This window comes from Polypterus senegalus, chromosome 11 (genome assembly GCF_016835505.1).
Source record: "Polypterus senegalus isolate Bchr_013 chromosome 11, ASM1683550v1, whole genome shotgun sequence".
Taxonomy (NCBI): domain Eukaryota; kingdom Metazoa; phylum Chordata; class Cladistia; order Polypteriformes; family Polypteridae; genus Polypterus; species Polypterus senegalus.
The window spans coordinates 89049326-89070889 of record NC_053164.1 but is presented as its reverse complement, the minus strand read 5'-3'; the positions used below and the strand labels follow the sequence as shown (position 1 = coordinate 89070889).

The 21564-nt window shown below is 36.8% G+C and overlaps 1 protein-coding gene across 1 annotated transcript; it reads left to right on the top strand.

Moving 5' to 3' along the window:
* The first annotated feature begins 19 nt into the window (after window positions 1–19).
* On the top strand, window positions 20–18712 carry pfdn2 (prefoldin subunit 2). Its single transcript, XM_039769215.1, has 4 exons — window positions 20–125; window positions 6129–6217; window positions 7304–7427; window positions 18411–18712. The coding sequence occupies exons 1-4, from the start codon at window positions 51–53 to the stop codon at window positions 18591–18593; spliced, it is 471 nt and encodes a 156-aa protein (XP_039625149.1). The 5' UTR covers window positions 20–50; the 3' UTR covers window positions 18594–18712.
* The last annotated feature ends 2852 nt before the right edge of the window (window positions 18713–21564 follow it).

Sequence of the window (21564 nt, the reverse complement as noted above, 5' to 3'; positions counted from 1 at the left end):
GCCAGCGGTTGTAACGGGGGGCCTGTCGGAGAAGGCTGGGACAATTCAAGATGGCAGCGAGCAGTAGCAGCGGCGCGGCAGCCACCAAAGCCAATGCTAAACAGTCTGGACTTACAGCTGAACAGGTACTGACCAAGAAAAGGAAGTCGGATATAAGCTAGAGGAGGACCTGGAGACTGTTACACAGAGATAGACACATTGCTTGTGTTGTAATATATCTTAGGGCGACCAAGGGGGGTCTTTATCGTTAACGCCCTGCCTCTTCCTCTAGTGTCTAAACCTCGGCGATTGCAGTTTTTATTTACTGTGAATTAAAGGAGAAGGTAGCTCCATTTACCAAAGAAAGGCGAGATAAAATGTGAAATAGTAATTCCAACAGATAGTTGATACAAGCGTATCTAACGGAAAACGGCCAGTAGCATTTTGCACAACTTGCCTGAAGACTCAGTCGTTAGGATACTTTATATGTAAGGCCATCATGTGGTCTGCAGTGCATAGCTGTCACTTCTACAGTGCAGTTTCTGATGCTGATCCATGACACAGAGGACGAAAATGCAAAACCAGTTAGAGGAAAAAAGCTTGATACTGCAATACGAAAGAAAAAGATAAGCATGAATTAAATAATTTAGAGCCATATATCACATTTATATTTATTTAACGCGGCGTCGATTTTATACACCGTAAACATTGATTTACAGTGGGATTTATGGAAGGAGGAAAGAAAATAGAACATGGCAGTAATATTAGTATTACCAAAGGTAATTTCAAAAGTGGATGAGAAGTACCATGAACATCTACAGCATTTCGGAGCGTTTTCATGCACAAAGTCTAAACTGAAACGCAATTTGCATAAATCCTCAAATAAAATAACGTATAAAATGCTGACAGTGTGAAATCGCCAGTTCATAACAGTGGTGGAATTTCGGATCTATCAAGGAAAATGCATAACAACTGAATAATTTACGAGTGTACTTAAAACCGAGGCAGCACTTAGATTTGCCGTTTGAAAGGTAATTGTAATATTTGCATCTGAGGATTCAAATATGAGTAAAGCAGTCAGAAAGTAATAAAGCTCGGCACAATCATACAAAAAACACTTGGCTGTGTGCTTTGACATTATATGCAATTTTGATATTCATGGCTGAAACGTCTTTCCTATTACCTAAAATAAAATAGAAAAATGAAATCAGTTTGGTGAACTCCAGAAATCAAAGCAGCACACGACTAAAAGAAGCAATCTTGTCAAAACTTTAAAATGTTAAAGTCATCTAATTACAAACAAAACGGAAATGCTGACAAAAATCATGGCAGCTCCTACAAATGGAAAATGTCACTACATTATATAAGAAGGTGTTTGAAACTATAGCACTTAAAGGAATGAATGTTCACTCAACATACAGTTTCTCAGATTAAATCTTCTTAAATTTGTAAGGACCAAAATGAAACCATGAACCAAAGGCATTAAGAACTGTAAGAAATGAACTATTTGAAAAGATGATTTATTACTAAATTAATTGCCGTTGCTTTGTAAATAGCATATAAAATGCTGAGATTCTAGACGGATAGATAATGAAAAGAAAAATTTTGAATAGCTGGTCTTGTTTTTACGAATGTTAAATTTTAATACCCTAAAAAACCTGAAATAGCGTAAGCCGTCATAATTTGGGGAGTCCATAAGAAATATAAGGATTTACCACATGCATCAGAAATGCATAATAAAAAAGAATAGTTATGTCAGATATTTGAAATATGAAGATGCTTCCTTCAATTTACATATTTAAAGTCTAAATATTCTCAATTGTAATAAAAAATGTATTGTTTTTCACCCTCTGATAGAGGTCCACAGAGGGCAAGATTCCTAGTAAAGGATTCAAAATAAACAATCCTATTCCTAATTACTGATCTTGAAATAGTCTAAAACAGTACTACATGTGTTTATGTTTGAAATTTGTCATTTTTAAGCTTTTGTAATGGTTCTTAGAGGGCTAGGATCACTGGTAAAGTGTCAGATATCAAAAATATTATCATACTTGTGATCAGCAACCTTGAAATAGCATAAAACGACGCTCCGCATGCCTGTACTACTGATGTCCTGTTTTTTTGAAGTTTTGTGAAAAGGAGTGACTCCTCATATTCCATTTTTGGGTGAACCCCTTGGGTCCTCCTGATCATTTTTGCTGAAGACCCCTATTGGTTTACTCTTTATTATATAAGGGTGTACTTTCCTGCACAAAATATGGTCCAAAAATTAGGGTTTTTGTAGTAATAGGGGGGCTTTCCCAAAAAAACTCAATGTTTTGCATAACTAGACATCAAGATGAGTCAAATGGTATATTTTATGTGGAGTGTTTTCTCATACCTGAGAGTCAGGTGGCATTGGACATAAAACACAAAAATCTGAAGTGATTTCAAAGCATTCATAAATAATTCATATCAACACAAGATGCTCCTTGCATAAAGATTTGTTTCTCCAACCTTTCCTGATAATCCAGTCATTCAATCATGGAGCCCTCTATGCAGCTAAACCCTTTCTTTAATAATAACTTACTCAGTATTCTAAATTTTGTATTTCATTCAGTGTATGTTAAATCATTTTCAGCAACTGGCAAACTTTGCTTAATTAGGCAAAATTGTGTAGTAGAAAGTTGCCTGTGTTTGGATGTGAGTTAATGTAGGTTTAATACAGTGGAGAGAAAGAGAAAGGAAAGATTACAGGGATTATTTTGTTTCACTTTTGAAAAGGGTGTTAAAAGGTTGTCTAGCACTTCTGATTTAAATTGATTTTGATCCCTGCAGACCCCTGACTGTGGTAGAAAATCATGGAGATGGTAAAGAAAAATGTGATTATTTTTGTTGTTTGGGAGTACATATGATTGCGTTAACTATTTTTCATTCAAACACCATCTAATCCATGAATGGTAATCATGTAATCCTAACTATTTATTTGTTATTGTTGTGATTCTGGTCCCTGTTGTTACTGCGCGGTATAGAATTCTCCTGCCATTTTACATTGTAATATATTCAAAACAGAAAGATGTGGTGATGTGAAGTATGTCAGAAAAATAAAACAGCATTAGACTTTTGATTGCAGGAGCACAGAGTATATGTCATCCCATCCATTAGGAGAAGAGTACAAGTATGTAATTTACAGGTATATACTGTGTAAAGGAATGTCACATTGGAACAAAGAGTCCAGAATTAACAGGAAGGCAACTTATTCAGCTTAGCCATTTATGATTACAAGGTGGTGATGGTGGGGGGATTGGTTAAAATTAATACTTTACACATGAAGCAGCATTATTGTTAATGTAATCATTTTCATAGCACTTCACAACACAAATGTTATTTATATACATACTAGCCGTGTAAGCCCGTGTTGTAAAAAGCCCGGGGTCCTAGAAACTATTGAAATTATCAGAAAAAAAAGTCAACTGTAGAGGTGTTAAGTAATTGAAAGGAACTACTCTGGACAACTCTTTCCTAGGAAGATTTGTTTTGCCGACGTGCTCGCATCACATTAGTGGCGGGAGGAAAAGTAAAAGGGATACCGTTTTGCCGATGTTAGTGGCTAAGCAACTTTGTCTTTCCTCTGAGGTTTCGTTTTGCTGACGTACTGGCCTCGCTTGTGTTATTAGCGGCTAAGTGAGTTTTCTGTTTCCTTGGGGGCGGAGCCCTTACCCTGACTCCACCTCTCACTTCTGGGCCTGACAAACGCACACACACTTCCACACGTAAACGTTTATATATGAGATATATCTTTGTATATTATTACTGAAGGTTAATGTTTAATGTGATCTTAAATGGCCTCATGACCCTGAATTGATCTAGGTGGATTTAAGAATGCTGTGCATTTATTTATTTATTTTTGGGCATTAGTACATTATCAGTTTCTTACATACATTAAGCAGCTACTGTAGCTGCCATGCATTAAAATACAATTGAAATGTACTTTATTTCAGGGAAAAATGGATGTTCAGTTTTTAACCTCACCCTAATTACGGTATTGTTTTATTCATGATATGTTATGCAATATTGCCGAATTTTACAGCATTAGTCCATTCATATTTTTGAATGTTTTGCTTGTATTGTAATTAGAGAAACAGACAACTGTGTTTTTAATTATGCCTCTTGATGATGCATTTTGGGTCAGATACTCTGTTCTTGGATGTATACTACTTCTTTTAAGAGCATTTTCAATGCTCACTTTAGCTTTCTTAGTCAGTATATAGTTTAATAGGCAGTCTGCATATTATTTGACTGGTAATTTGACATTTTCATCACCTATATTACATTGTTCTGCAACTGGGGGACAACGACTCTGTTTAATTTAGTTCTGTATGTTACTTCTTGACTGCCACCTGCAGCACTAGACTGGCTTCCCTGCTAGTATTTATCAAGCCATGAAACTAAGAATGGCCCTATGCGTCATGTGTTTTAATTTAACTTAGTTTCTTTTTTGTAAACAGTCAAACTCATTTTAAAGTTTTTATTTAACTAATTTGAATAATGACATTTATATATTGCAATGAGCAATAAATATTTAATTACTTTGGCATTAACCCTGAGCAGGTCTCAGGCTCTGAATACTATATAATTACATTTAAGCCCGAGTGAGGCTCACGGTGATTTAATGATCAGCTTTACAGTGTAAATGCTGAATAACTCCTGGAACAGTATTCTGCTGTCATCTAGTAGATAAAACAACATTATGCTGAAACAAATCATGAATATTTTTATGCGTTTTGCCATGCTAAAGTAATTCATCAATATTCATGAGTTGGGTGGAGTCTTCAAACAAAACACAGTTGCATGTAAAAGAGAAACTGTCAAGCCAATTTTAGAACAAACTGGGACTGAACCATTAGTTGAATTAAGTGATTGTGATGACAACGTGAATTGATTACCAGATGTTGACATGGCTATTAAACTGATGCATATGTCACCGTATGACCAAACTGCCATAATATGCCTGGGGAATTTAGTTTCTTGAAGGTTCAGTGTGGTGCAAATAGGTGTGTGGCAAAAACAAAAAAATGATTGGGATGTAGTAGAAAGGCGAGAAAGACATTCACCCCTAAGTACTGTTCACAATGCAGCAGTTATAGTTTGTGTCAGGGGAAATGTAGAAGTCATTAAGCCGTGTGCCGTGACTCTTAAGCAACAAGTGCACCAGTCATAAACATATAACAGGTTATGCATGCACCGTGAACAAGAACGTAAAAATAATAACACATCTAGTTCAAACATACATATATCATCCAGAATGTTTAAGCTGTGCTTGCAAATATTTCAATATATAATTATTCTTAATATGGATACTGTATTCCGATATTAATGTTTGGGTAATTTGGAGTCCTAAACTTCTGTGTCCTCCATTCAAGCTGATAGGAAACTGGTCACTTTAATTTTTCATTACTAACAACCCAACTTGCGCCATTAAAGTCATTTCATTTCAATAAGCACTGGGGATCTCTTAAAATATAAAAATGAGGAGGGATGCTAAAACTGGGAAGGTGTTGAAAGAAGGATTACAATTTTTGGCAAATATTAGTTAAAGGTAGGATAGCACTGAACAACAAATCTTTTGCCAGTATTATATAAAAAATATTGTGAATCTGTATGTAAGTGTATATCTCATACACAAATATTATGCTGTAGCCTAAAGAGATATAATTGATGAGCAGTAATTTATTGCTGAAATTTTAAAACATAACAAACAAAATTGGAAAGCAGTCCATGATTTACAGAACGTAAAGGCCCACAGAGGAGCATTTGGGACTGAGAATATTGTTCATACCCATTTGCTGTTCATCCTGCCAGTTTCTCCCTGCTGCTCATAAAACTACTATTGGGGATACTGGCCAGGAGATAATTGATTAAGATAAATTTAGGTTGTGCACATCCGGAATATACTGTACAAGATTAATTGTGTAAAGACAAACTACGGTACCAAAAGTGCTTGATTGCCAATTTATTTAGTTCATATTTCTATTTCTGACTTTTCCAGTTGATAAGAAGCTTCTAAAGAATGTGTCTTCTATGGTTTACAGCACAATTGAGAAGTAATGTAATTCAACGTTTGGTTTTGTTGAGGATGTCTTTTTAATTTTGCATTTTACCCATTTTAGGTGGTGGCTGGTTTTCAAAGGTTGCGCCAGGAACAAAGGAGCATGGCATCAAAAGCAGCAGAGCTGGAAATGGAAATCAATGAGCACAGGTATTTTCCATCTGTTTCTCAAAATTCAGAAATTATTTATCTTATATGTATGAGCTTAGTTCCTTGTTTGGAATTCCCATTAAAGAATTGCCCTGGCAGCAAAGTAAATTAAAAACCACCTGCGGGCATTTCCAGTAAAAATTGTTAGTAGAACTCATCTACATATACCTGACTTGGCTATTCAATGGAGTCATTAATTCTGATTTAAATTATGAATAATTTTATAGCAATGACAACATCCAGAGGCATGAATTACATAGGTCATGCTATAAGACAATTTCCCCTTGGGGATTAACAAAGTATATCAAATCAAATCAAAATCAAAAGATGGAGAATTTTACATAATACTGAATGTGTCTTTTTATAATTAACAGCACACAATACTTAAAACTCTGCTGTGGGCTTGTTGATTTAAATTTATATTCAAACCCGTACAATTTGAGATAAATACATTTATATTGTATATATTTATGATCTGTACAAATATTCCTGCTTTAGAGGTTGAGGACTTTGATGTAAACATGCTAATCAATTACATTCCCAACATATTTGAAAAGTAAATGCATTATTTACCCACTGCTGCAATGTTTCCATGAATCAAGTTCAAAAACTTGATCTGAACTTGTTCAGGGTATAGTGACGATATAACTTTGGTAGCAGTTAATGTAATAGCATTTGATCAAGATGTAATCATGGTATAAATGTTCTTATACTGTAGCAGAAATGTGTTTTTTATCCTGGAGCCTGAGTTCTGTGATTAAAAAGAGAAAAAAAAGGATTTTATTTTTTGACTGTATTTTCCACTTTCAGCCTTATCCATTGATTATTCTCCATAAAATGTTATATTAATGGCACTCATTAAATATATATACACCTATACACCTATTGCATTGAATAACTTTTAAAATTATTTTTAAAATACAAGTATGAAATACTTTATTTGATAGGAGTAAGAAATAGTACATAACTGTAATTTAACCATTTCATTGGAAAGATGACCTTTTGCACACATTTTATTTTACTTTTTTGCAATTAAACACTTTACTGTAACCTCCCTCTCTCCCTCTTTGTCTTTGTTCTCCTTAGTTTAGTGATAGAAACTCTAAAAGAAGTAGATCCTTCCCGGAAATGTTATCGAATGGTGGGAGGCGTTTTGGTTGAGAGGACAGTAAAAGAGGTTTTGCCGGCTCTGGAGAACAACAAAGAACAGGTACTGACAAAATTATGGCAGTTTGTTAACAACTTTTCTATTACCAAAAATGTGCTAATCACAGTAAATATTTCTGCAGTATTTCAGAAATTATTCTTTAGGTCTGTATTCTTCATTTCAGGATGCTGGTATCCTAACTCTTACATTCCTTTATCAAAAGGCGCTATTAAATACTGAATGTTTCAATCACTACCACTTTTACTAGTTCATTTGTTTTAGGATGCAGATAACCTATGACTACAGTACTGAGATCACTGACCGTGAAATCTACACTTTCCACTTTGGTTTTTCCCCGATTCTGAAATTTTCCTCCTACATCCAAAACTCATTCTTAATAGGTGAATTGGTGTGTCTAAACCGATTTTGTATGAATAACTATGGTACATGCATGAGTGCGACTTGTGATAGACTAATGCCTTCTTCTCTTTTAATAACCTGATTATGTGTCCATGTAAACCCAAAACTGGGCTACTGTTAAGGATTTTGTAGTCTGCACATATCTGTTACACTCTGTCAACCTTGCATGTATTTGCTCTACACACTCTTTCAGCAGCCATGGGTAGAAGCATCCATTAGATAAATTTCCAGAGGCAAATGGTTGTGCAATCGCATTATTCCTTCTTCTGGCTCAAATAATCTGTCTTAAATATTTCAGAAATGGCTAAATTTATGTTAATCAGCAGAATGTACAGAGCTAAACTGAGCAAAACAATCTTGAAAGCAGAAGGGTGACACATTAAAAGTAACACACGTTACGTAATCAGATTACTTTTTAAAGTAACAAGTATCCTGATGCAGTACTTATCTTTAATTAAATTAAAATACCTGTGTTGTTATTATTACAGCAGCATTGGATGTAAGGCAAGAGGCATACACATCGGGTGTTTTACAGGGCTCCATTGCACAGCCAAGCAGAAAAGAGGGTGCTTTGTGTAGACTGGTTAATAGAAACCTATAAAAATGGCAATTTGACTAAACAGCTATAAAACACAAGAAAATTATTGCAGGCGTCATGCTTCTTTTCAGATTCATGGTGGCCATTTTAATTCTTTTTTGTGCAGTTTAATGATATCAAAGTTTTGGCAAAGGAAAACTCCAAAAGATTACTTGCTCATGTAAATGGAGATTTTTTAAGAAACCAGTTTTCTGCCTTAACTGGGTAATTCAACTTAATATGCTTAAGTGTTGACATTTGATTTTTTAGAAGTATATTATGTGTTATTTTGCAGACGTGCTGTTATTTTATAATACTGTGTAATTTCCCAACTCCACTGTTGCTTTCATCTTTGCAGTATTACTTGCATATGTGGTATTGTGTTCTTCGGGTGTACATATTTAGCAGGAGTACCGTGGACAGTCCAGAAGCCTAAAAGCATTTTTATTGAATCCATTCTAGCCTTATTACTTGTCTGTCTGTTTCAAAATCTTCTCTGTAATATGGCAGTGCAGAAGCTAAAATTTCTACCTCCTTGCTTCAGGGGCTTAGATTTAATTCCTAGCCTAGTCACAGCCTAATTACATGGGTTGATTGGAATAAAGAATGTACCAAGTGATATATTGACACACCTTCATTTTTGCCCTGTACTGCTAAATTAGGTTGTGCGTATTTTAACTTTCTGGAAAGCAAACCTGGCATGAAGGCTTGCAGCTGGTAGCACTGCACATGCCTAGAATTCAGCCCTATGAATTATGTAGCAAAATAGTATCAGAATGCTGTGGGTATGTGTAATGCAGGATGATGCTACAGTCCTAATCACATATTTCTTATTGACCAAATTATGCGAGTTGCTGCAAATGGTATTTGAAGAAAATAACAGAAATAAGGAACTAATTTAAACTAATAAATAATAACAATAAAATATTACTTCCAGTAATAATACTATTTCTTGAAGACTTCAAGCCCAGGTGCTTTTCACAGTATTCACCAAGTAAAATAAAATAAAACAAATGCAACTTGGTGAGACATCTTTAACAACTGAACCATCATTAAGGCAAACTGCATTAATATGGATCTTGCTTCAAGCTAAGCTATATGCATAAATAATAAAACTGCAACTTGCATTTATAATGCTACTAGCAGAATACCCGCGCTTCGCAGCGGAGAAGTAGTGTGTTATAGAAGGTACGAAAAAGAAAAGGAAAAATTTTAAAAATAACGTAACATGATTGTTAATGTAATTGTTTTGTCATTGATATGAGTGTTGTTCTCATCTCTCTCTATATATATATATATATATATATATATATATATATATATATATATATATATATATATATACCCGCTTGGCAGCGGAGAAGTAGTGTGTTAAAGAAGTTATGAAAAGAAAAGGAAACATTTTAAAAATAATATAACATGATTGTCAAAGTAATTGTTTTGTGTATTTGGCGCAGCGTCACAAAGTTTTTTCTCTAGCTGCATCAGAAAATGTACCACGACGTCTGACATGCCTCCTTTTTACTGTTTTCTCACAGCTTGGATTGCTGCTGTCATATATATACACACACACACATACATACATACATACATACATACATATATATACACATATATACACATACATATCTTCATATCTACATATCTATATACATATCTACATATACACACATATATATATATATATATACATACCTATCTACATCATATATACACACACATACATACATACACACACACAAATTATATATATGTGTGTATGTATGTATGTATGTATGTATGTATATGTATGTATGTATGTATGTGTGTGTGTGTGTGTATATATATATATCTATCTATATATATATATATATATATATATATATATATATATATATATATAATGTAGATAGTGTGTGTGTATATATATATATATATATATATATATATATACACACACACAAATTATATATATACACATACATATACTTGTGTGTATAGCTTTTATATATGTGTGTGTATAGCTTTGGTCACTGAGTGCAAGGGAGAAATAATAAAATATAGTCTATAAGTTATTAAACAGTAAAACATTAACGCTTTAAGAAGTACAGGTACATTGAGCACTACTGGAGTGGTTTGGGTAAACTACATTTTAAAGACTGTGTAACACAACAGGTAAGTAACTAACAGCAGCTAAAATATATATGGATCATCTCTCGGTAGTAGATCCCTTTTGAAAGGCGCTACACGACGGCTGTGGTATAGAAATTACATTTTCTATGTGAACGTTCAAATTTGTGCCTCTGGTAATGTGCCTTACCGGCATTTAAAGAAAATTAGTTTTGTGTCCTCTGCAGTGTTAAGCGAGAAAGGCTTTAGTTTGGGATAAAAGGAAAAAAGTTGTAAAGAAAGGAAAGTTGCCTTTTTCTTTTATATAGTATAGAGAGATGTGTTCGCTGACGTTATGATCGCCTTTTGGGACAGTCGCGTGGGTCTTGTGTAGACTGGTGAGACGCCCTCGCCATTAATCGGCTGTGATGGCACTGTCAGTCCTCTACTCGTGTGCGTGTCTTCATAATCCGGGTGAGAACCTCATAATCGTATACGTGCAAAAGAAAGTGTGAATCGCCTTAATATTATTTTGCCGTGGTGTAGAAAAGGGGTCCCGTGTTTGCACTTGTCTGGGCTATAGCGCAGGGGAGGATGAAAAAATTAAAAGTGCTCACTTTGACTTAAGGCAGAAGCGCAGTCAGCGTCTCAAAGGCCGGCACAGCTATGCACGCGCTGGCTGCTCGACTTTTGCAGGGCAGGAGACCACAGTTTTTGCAGACACGTTCATGATATCAAAAGTCTCAGCGCTCTTTGGAGGTCATTCATATATTATATATATATAGCACAATACCCGCGCCTCGCAGCGGAGAATTAGTGTGTTAAAGAAGTAATGAAAAAGAAAAGGAAACATTTTAATAATAACGTAACATGATTGACATTGTCATGAGTGTTGCTGTCATATATATGCCTGCCTAAATAAGTCACCCTCGCTTTGCTCTTACTTTATTTACCGCTCATTTAATCACGGCTAGTGGCGGAAAAATTATAAAATGGAAGGAGGATGGCTTTACCAAAACAATTATTGATGGCGAATCGATTATTCATAAAGCTTGAATTGGTGATCTGTTTTTCTGTGTTAACCTCATATTTTTTCATGCTTCTTCTCAAACTAAGGTGGTGCGAGGGTAAAATGAATCTGGGTGCGCTGATCAAAGTAATCGGTGTACCAGGAAATCATGCATTGACAAAAGCTCCCCTGTGCTTGTAATGCAAAGTGTGATTAAATGCATTATTTTTAACGCTATGGAGCACATGCATCAAGCTTCTCAGCTGTGCTTGTGCTAAGAAAAGGAAAGATTTTAAAAATAACGTAACACGATTGTCAATGTAACCTTTTGTAAGTAGTGCCTGGAGGATTCAGTGTGGAGAAACTCTATAGAGACAGCGTGTGTATTAACTTGTGGATTTTTCTGTGAGTATTTGGTGGCAGTCTGACCAAGTTGCTTCGGAAGACGGCGTTAGCTGCAGAGCTCAGCTCAGAGCCAAATGAGATGAATGGGAGGGAGATGATGACGTGACTCCCCACCCGCCTTTAACTGTCAATCCCCACAAACACAGTCTCGGAATTTGCATAAGCACACCCTTCACCTACAATTTTAACTTAGTTATAAAGTGATCAAAACTCTCGTTTATATCCTGCGTCCTCTCATTAAACTTGTATCCCGCATTACCTGTGGGCATGTGAAACGCCAGCGTAGCCTGTCTATGAACTTAATTTAAAGTTTAGGTTTACACCTTGCTTTCTTTCGAGGTAGCAGCAGTCATGAATATGGTAGTATATGTCACTCGCTCGCTTCTTATTGTTTCGCTGCCTTCTCAATTATATAATGCATGTTTTCTTAAGCGCTTTTTGGTGGTCTTCCTGGTTTTCTACGCACTGCGTTGACAGTCAGTTCACGTGATTACGTGAGAGGCGTGATGATGTCACACGAAACTCCGCCCCCACGTCATTCCAGCTCAACTCCATTACAGTTAATGGAGAAAAATACCTTCCAGTTATGACCATTAGGCGTAGAATTTCGAAATGAAACCTGCCCAACTTTTGTAAGTAAGCTGTAAGGAATGAGCCTGCCAAATTTCAGCCTTCTACCTACACGGGAAGTTGGAGAATTAGTGATGAGTCAGTGAGTGAGTGAGGGCTTTGCCTTTTATTAGTATAGATTTGTGGTATAGCCCTACGGAATCATATTAGGGTCACAGTGAAGAAAAAAAACTATGAGAATAAAATGGAAATGTCGACTTTATTCTTGACATTTCCACTTTATTCTCGCCGTTTATGTCAAGATTAAAGTCGACATTTCCACATTATCCTCATAGTTTATTTTATAATTAAAGTAGAATGTCATAAACTAAACTTCATCCTAAAATCAATGTTTAATTTACTAGATTTTCTCAAACCCCGTCATAAGTTAATGTAGCACATTAGATGCTTTGTGTTAAGTGTTCCCCGACCCAGTTGTTAATCACTACGCGGCTCTTAAACTGACTTCCTCCGCACTAACAGGTGCAGGCAGCGATCTCCGCACAGAATCCATTCACTTCATGATATTCCTGCTCTCTGAAAATTTAGAATGCTAAGATAAATACTAGATCTCATTTTCATGATGAAATGCATTAAAGCAGGTATTAAACATGCACAGTAGTGGTGTATGTTAAGTGTAGAAAACTTTATGGCAGGTGTGACGAGGCGAGGTATCGCACAGGTTTAACTTAAATATTTTGTAAATGTTGGGTTTGTGATCTGGTGGTCGGAGGCACGAACACGGAAATCAATGAATGTTCTTCTGAGCGGGCTTTCTTTATTGCATGCATGCTGTCTCTATCTAACGTACCAAACCCCTAGTTCCTATCCTTCCTTTTTCTTTCTCCAGTAACCAATCACCACACGATAAACGTCTTTGTGAAATTAAAACTAGTTATAAACTTAGACCACGGAGTGTTCAGAACTTTAAAAATATCTTCGTTGTACATGTTTGAATATGCCATCCATTCAGGATTGCGCCCATCCCAGAAAGCATTGTGTGCGAGGCAGGAGCAAATCTTGAATGAGGCGCCAGCACATCGCAGGGTGAACACGAGCAACACATACACTAGTAGGGTTAATATAGCATAACAAAACCCCACATCCTACATGACTTTGAAAGGAAACTGAAGCATGCCGAGTAAACTCACCAGAAAAACATGCAAATTCAAGGCAGGGAACACCCGGGACCCCCTTGCTGCGAGGCAGAAGTGCAACCTCCATGCCACTGTGCCCCCACATGCTTTAATGCATTTCGTCATGCAAATTATATCAAGTACTTATCTTAGCATTCTAAATGTTCAGGCAGCAGGAATATCATGAAATTAATGTATCGTGTGTGGCGAGCGCTGCCTGTGCCTCTTCTTAATGCAAGAGGAAGTCAGTTTAAGAAGCACGTAGCGATTAACATGGCTCGGGGAACACTTAACACAAAGCATTTAATGTGCTACATAACTTATGACAGGGTTTGGGAAAATTTTGTAAATTAAATACTCATTTTAAGATGACGTTTAGTTTACGATGTTCTACTTTAATGACAAATTATGAGAATAAAGTCAACATGTTGTCACACTATTACACAGTAACCAGGTACATTACACTGTATTGAAAAAAATAAAACAAGTACAACTTGGCTTGCAGTATTATCCAGTAATATAGAAACAGTATTCACACATTTGAACATAATGATACACATCCGACCTTTTAAATCCAAAGTATCTCCAGACAACAGGCACGGCTCCTTTTTTCAGTAAAAGTTCTTCTGTGTCATCGTGTTCAACTTTATCGTCTTCTACAGCTTCAGTTTCGGAATGTTCTCTGTCCATTTTCACTGCTCAATACCTCCACTAACGCATGTACTCTGTTGCATGCTTGTTTAGCGGTGCAGCAGTGAAAAAGGTCCCCACTTGAACAGTTTCTCACTGCGCCACGTTCTGAACGTTGTTTAGGGTATTTAAACCTGTGTTGTGGCATAAGAAAAATCCATATCATAACAAAAATAAAAAACAGTTTTTGGTATGAACCGTTACACCGCCCAGCACTACTGTCTACTGAGAAATACTATTAATACACCATTTAAATAAAATTAGTATGACTAGATGTGGTTTTCTAATACAAGATTCCTAACTGGTTTTGGTAATATTATTGAATTATTGAAATATTATTACCTTAATGTGTAAAATGTTGATTTTAAAAGCCTTAAAGATAGAGTTCCCAAACTTTTTTCGGCTGCAGACCCCTTTACGAAAAACTTTTAAAACCGTCGACCCCCTAGTCATTTACTTTACTTACTCAAATTAATAATTTTGTACAGTACTCGATATTAAATATTTCACTAGATATCGGAACTTTTCATTTTAATCACTTGTAATTAATGATTGAAAAAGATAAAAGGACTACGGAATATGGCATTATCTTGTGCAACATTTAATATTGAAACCTGCACTAACAAAAATTAAAGCAAAAAACTACAAGCAGAGTTTTTTTTTTTTTTACATTTTTGAGATTTATGAAATCAATATGTAAATTCAAAATAAGTACAAATAGTCTAAGCTGTACTGTCTGCATTTCTTTTTTGGTTCAGTCATATTATTATCTGAAGGAATAAAAACTTTTATTAAGAAACAGTTTTGACAGCCCCTGTGATAAAAAAAACAATAAAGTATGTACTTAACTTGAAACAGAAGATTTTTGTTCAAACTCGAATAAACTGTGTCCTCTAATTTTCTTTTTTATAGTACTGCTCCTCAATAAATAATTATATTCAAAGTTCAAATCACAAATAAGTACATGCCACATCAAACAAACCAGTATCTAGTGTTTTATGAAAGCATGACCGTATAAGAGTGATAGATTCTGCTAATATCGAATATCCATCGTCTCGTCCCACCGCGAGCAAGTGCAGACATGCAACGGTTTTTAATGCTTTGATACGTTCAATAAGACAATGCACAGACATGTTTGTGCTACATGTACTTTCATGCATTCTTCTTACATGTGACTCTTTTATTAATATTTGTTACCTTTTCGTTCGCAAGTTTGGTACGTAATGTGTTTTCATCAAAAAAGTGCTTTTTTGAATTATTCTACTTCTTAATTAGGTACCTACTGGAATCATAGATATTTTGAAGTAACAAACAAATAGCAGTAGTAAGGGGGGTCTATTTTTGCTGTCGTCGACCCCTAGATTTTTTTATTGAAACTATCGACCCCTAGAAAGTTCATATCGATCACTTTGAGAACTCTAGATAGATAGATAGACAGATGGATATACAGTGCATCCAGAAAGTATTCACAACACATCACTTTTTCCACATTTTGTTATGTTACAGCCTTATTCCAAAATGGATTAAATTCATTTTTTTCCTCAGAATTCTACACACAACACCCCATATGACAACATGAAAAAAGTTTACTTGAGGTTTTTGCAAATTTATTAAAAATAGAAAAACTGAGAAATCACATGTACATAAGTATTCACAGCCATGACCATGGGGTACGCATGACAGAGCCCCATCCACCCGCTCTAACCCTCCTCTCGTGTCATGGGGAATGCACGACAGAGCCACGCCCGCCATCTCTAATCCCCCTTCCACGTCCACCATCGCTCTCGAGGCTAAAGAGAAGGCTAAATCAAGCAGCAATAATTAGCAAACAAACAAAGATAACTGGCAGTAACAGTGCAAAATTCACAATTGGTATGCCAGTTTGAAAAGATAAGTTTTGAGGGTAGTTTTAAAATGTGTTGTTGAATCGAACTGACGTATATGAGAGGAACGAGAATTCCCGAGTTGAGGAGTACTAGGAGAGACGCTCGAGCTCCCATAGTACAGAGTCTGATGTGTGGTATAGAAAGTTGAGCGAGAGGAGTGTCAGTCTGTAGGAGATCAGTGAGGTTGTGGAGAGCTTTAAATGTTAAGAGCGGTATTTTGTATTGTATTCTGTAGTTAACAGGGAGCCAGTGAAGTAGAGAGAGAATAAGTGTAATCTGTTCAGTGGATTTAGAACAGCAGGTTATTATCCTGGCAGCAGAATTTTGAAGAAGTTGTAAGTGATGGATATGTTTTTGTGGGATGACAAATAGAATAGCATTACAGTAATCTATACGTGAGGTGACTCGGGCATTAACCGATACTTCAGTACTGTGTTGCGTAAGAACAGGATGAAGTCTAGAAATGTTTTGGAGATGGAAGAAGTCAGTCCGAGAAATGTTACTTATACGGGAGGAATTATTTAATAATAATAATTATTATCATTCTTTAATAATTGCCATTATTACTGTATAAATGGATATAAATAACTGCATGTAAACGATTCACCAAAATCTGTTGTATGTAAACGATACTGTTTAAAACGTTATTGTTTTTTCATCAGAATACCCAGTTTCCACGTCTGCCTGTATTAGTTTAAAAGGCACTTTTACCACTCGCAATAGGATGGACGTGCTGACTTATCGTGTCGACTGGGCAGCACAGTGAATGCGGCGTCTATCTATATACTGTATGTCTATGTTTTCCGTAGCCTGGTACAGGGAGGTACTCTCTCGACCATTGGCATTGGTTTCGCTCCTTGCTATTTTCGTTATACTGCGATGGTGGTTTCCTAAGCCTTTGATATACTGAATTCCTTTCTCACCATTTTCCATTCCTATTCTTACACTGCCGTATGCTATGGCAGGCTTCGGCTAGTGGAGAATAAGAGAAAAACAAAATGTGATTCTTGAGTACATTTTCTGGACCAGACACCGAGTACCGAGTAGATTTTTTAAACCATACTGTAGAGTGTCATGACATAAGACAAGCTTTCTGTGCAAGTATCTTGGTGCCTTTCCTGGGAAAATGAATGCCTTCCATCACTTTTCTGATTGTGTTTCACCGAGTAAAGGTTTGTACCCAGCTCTTCCATCATCAGACATACAGTACTTGTGTACATACCATTGTTTCTCCCAATTAGAGCTCTTCATCCTTTACGAGTATGACTTTAGACCATGTGGCAAAACTCGAGGCCTTAGAGGAGGCCCACTTGAACACAGAGGGAGAACATGAAAATTCCACCCAGGAGTCCTCCCAATGAGGAGTCAAACTGCAATCTAAGAGTAATGACTTAACAGTGATGTTAAAATTAACGTTGTGGACACTAGGTAGGGGTGTAACTAAGCCCCGGCCCCCTGACACAACTACACAGGACTCAGACCCGGGTTCATAGCATCCCTTTTATTAAAGAGAGTACCTTTGCACAGGTTTTCTTTCCAATACAGCCTACTTTCTCTTCCTTTTCCTCCCTGGTAACCAACAGAGTGGTTCTATGGGATGACAACTCCCATGCTTCCTTGCTAGTGTCTATTTATTTTAGGGCTCGCCATAAGGAATGCTGCCACCCAGTGTATGAGGTATGACCTGCACAAGGGAGGCCGTCTGTCACTGTCTCACATTTCTTCTTCTGGCCTCCCTACTGGGAAAAGGACTGGGTAGAACACTTCTCCACTCAGGACAAGCCGGGTAAGGGATTCCCATCCAGTGCACCAGCTGCTGCAGTGCCTCTCTTCCTGACCATTCATTACACTGGTCACTTGGTCCGGTAAGGACGTGAGGTCCATCCATCACAACATTTAAATGTCTTGTTTTTACTACAGAACAATTGTTAGTCTCTTTAGTGCGATGCGTCACTTCTTTTCAGCTATAAAGGTGTTTTTGCTTTTATTAATTCAAAGTCTGACCTAAGCTAAGGATCATGGCATACATTACTGCAGTTACACCCATGACTCTGCTCCTGCCGCCTCTATAACCAAGTCAAAGTAGAAATGAACAAAACGTGACATATTTCTCGTGTACATTGCTTTTCTGAATGATGTCTATTTTGAAGTCATTTTTATATGTATTGATGACCTTGCATGCCTTCAGAAACATCCTGATTTTGGTCTTGTTCTTTTATCTTGCAGATTTCTAGAATAGTAGAGTCTCTAAACACCCAAATGCAGACGAAAGGTCAAGAGCTCAATGACTACCGGGAGCGTTACAACATCCGATTAGTTGGGGAAGATGAAGGAGCAGCAAAATCCACATCAGCTAATCGGGAAGAAGGCGGAGGGGCCAAAAGTAGTGCAGGGGTGTTGGTCTCCTAGACTTTTTGAAGCATTGTGGGAATTCGATTTCCAGAAAGGAGAACTGAAGTTTACGCTGAATTTCTGTGTAGAATTTTTTTTTTGTTTGTTTGTTAATAAATATCACTTGCTAACTTAAATAATTGTTGTTTTTTTTAATTTAAATACACCTTTGTAATATTTTGCTGGCTGTTGCGAACTTGATTTCACGCTCGCACTTTTTTACTTTATTTTGAAATTCTCAGGACTCAAATGCCTCGTGTTCATTCTGTAAATACTAATTTGTAGAGATTTGTTGTGTCAGGCTATTTAGATTTTTATGTACAGTACATTCAGAAATAAAGGTAAAGTATTACTTTAACAAACACACACATGCTGTCCAAACTAAATCGATGGTCCAGTAGACAGGAGTTATTACAAAAATTACATCGGACTTATTTTACTTTACCACAAACAAGCATTTCAGTTTTCACCGTAAAGGACTTTCCAGAAGATAAATACACAGAGTGGGTGGTGCAGTTGTGCAAAAAATGTGTTGCTGATGAATAAAATAAATGAATAAATGATGAATAAAATAATGCATATTGCTATTCTACCTTACTGGGAAATCAAATGTACAAAAACAAACCTGCAGAACTTTGTCAAGTAACACAGTGCTGCTGCCGCCGCCATGGTTAAAAGAACAAGATTACTGTGGAAAATATAAGAAAGTAGCGTGCTAAATCCAAGTAAGCAATAGAGACCTCAGCGTTAATGTTTGCAGTGCACCATGTAATGCCCATGTATCTGTTACATGCCATTTGGTATGAGATTCGCATAAGATGTTCTGGAAATTAAAAAAAAAAAAAAAATCCAGAGCAGCAACCTTGGCAAAGTGACCTGTTGTTGTGAGTTCATAACAGCACAACCAAGAGCAGTGACATCTGCTGAGCGCCAAGCAAATTACAGAGGCCAATTACAAGGGGTCCTCGGCTTACGACACAGTCCCGTTCCTACAACAGTTTGGTGCAAGTCGAAACACACCCTAGCCTAAGTCACTTACCTATCCTAACACATTTGCAAAATCATAATTTAGAACATAAAAACACAACTAGGCCACAGAAAAAGGAAAAGGACCTAAATATACTGTACTGTAGGAACAGAAAAAATGAGTGTAAAAAAAACACATTTATTCCTGCTCACATCTCAATTTTTTTAAGATTTTATGGGAGTGAGCGTTGTAAACTCGAAACGTACGTCGAGATGTTGTAAACCAAGGACCCCCTGTATTTGACAATACCAAGAAGAATACATAAGAAGAAGAAGAAGGACAGTGGCGCCAACCGCTGAGTGTCCGGTATGGGATAAGAAAGCAAGAACGAGGAATGCAGGCCGACAGTAGTGTGAAGAGTTTACTGTTGTTTATATGTAGCATATTGTGGGGACACATAACTCCGTCATATAAGCAGACAAGACGCTAAGCAAGAAATATTTCTGAGTACAGAGCAACTGAGCAGCAGACAAACACGCCGACTGATACAGAATGCAAGAAACAGAAATGCACGGCACCAATCGAGGAAATGGAAAATTAGTTGAAACTTCTGACCAGAGATTCGGTGGGGGGATATGAAGACTTTTGGGACTTTAGCCCCTGATTTTCGAGAGCCACTCTCCTGTTATATATGCATGTATGCCAATAGCCGCTGCACTTCTCTAAGCTGGCCCTGGTTTCTCTGTGATAATACAAACCCCCTTCCCGATGTCAACAGTACACGAAGACTCCAAGGTGGACCCACCTGTTGTCCGGGTGCTTTGGCCAAGACCCCAGTAAGTGCTGATGCTAGCAAAGCAACTACTTCCGACCACATGAAAGAACAGCTTTCACATCCTTGCATTGATGTTTCTTTGAAGACCACTACTGAGCAAAGTGTCTTTGGCAATGTGATTCAAAATGAAACAATGTGTTGCCAAAATAGAAAGGTTGTACTGGCTAGATGAGCCAGCAGAAATAACAAAAAAAACAAAAATCATTGAGTCGAAGAAATCAAAGGGTTCAATTATTTATTTCTGTACTCCATACTTTCAGCTCAGGAATACAAATTACTAAGGCCTATCAAAAAAGTGACCTGAGCAAAGCTGATACTTGACCAGTTTAATGAACGGCAGCCTGGCATCAGTTTGGGTCAAACTGGCAACGGATTACAGGAGCTGACTACTGGATAAGTCTCTAAGCATTATTGCATTCATTTTTCAAGCACATTATTTTAGTTATACTGCAATAATTTGCTTTGATAATAAAAATAATGTCTAGTGATATATGAAAAGGATAAAATGATGTACAAACCAGATTCCAAAAAAGTTGGGACACTATACAAATCGTGAATAAAAACTGAATGCAATGATGTGGAGGTGCCAACTTCTAATATTTTATTCAGAATAGAACATAAATCACGGAACAAAAGTTTAAACTGAGAAAATGTATCATTTTAAGGGAAAAATATGTTGATTCAGAATTTCATGGTGTCAACAAATCCCAAAAAAGTTGGGACAAGGCCATTTTCACCACTGTGTGGCATCTCCCCTTCTTCTTACAACACTCAACAGACGTCTGGGGACTGAGGAGACCAGTTTCTCAAGTTTAGAAATAGGAATGCTCTCCCATTCTTGTCTAATACAGGCCTCTAACTGTTCAATCGTCTTGGGCCTTCTTTGTCGCACCTTCCTCTTTATGATGCGCCAAATGTTCTCTATAGGTGAAAGATCTGGACTGCAGACTGGCCATTTCAGTACCCGGATCCTTCTCCTAAGCAGCCCTGATGTTGTGATTGATGCAGAATGTGGTCTGGCATTATCTTGTTGAAAAATGCAGGGTCTTCCCTGAAAGAGATGACGTCTGGATGGGAGCATATGTTGTTCTAGAACCTGAATATATTTTTCTGCATTGATGGTGCCTTTCCAGACATGCAAGCTGCCAATGCCACACGCACTCATGCAACCCCATACCATCAGAGAT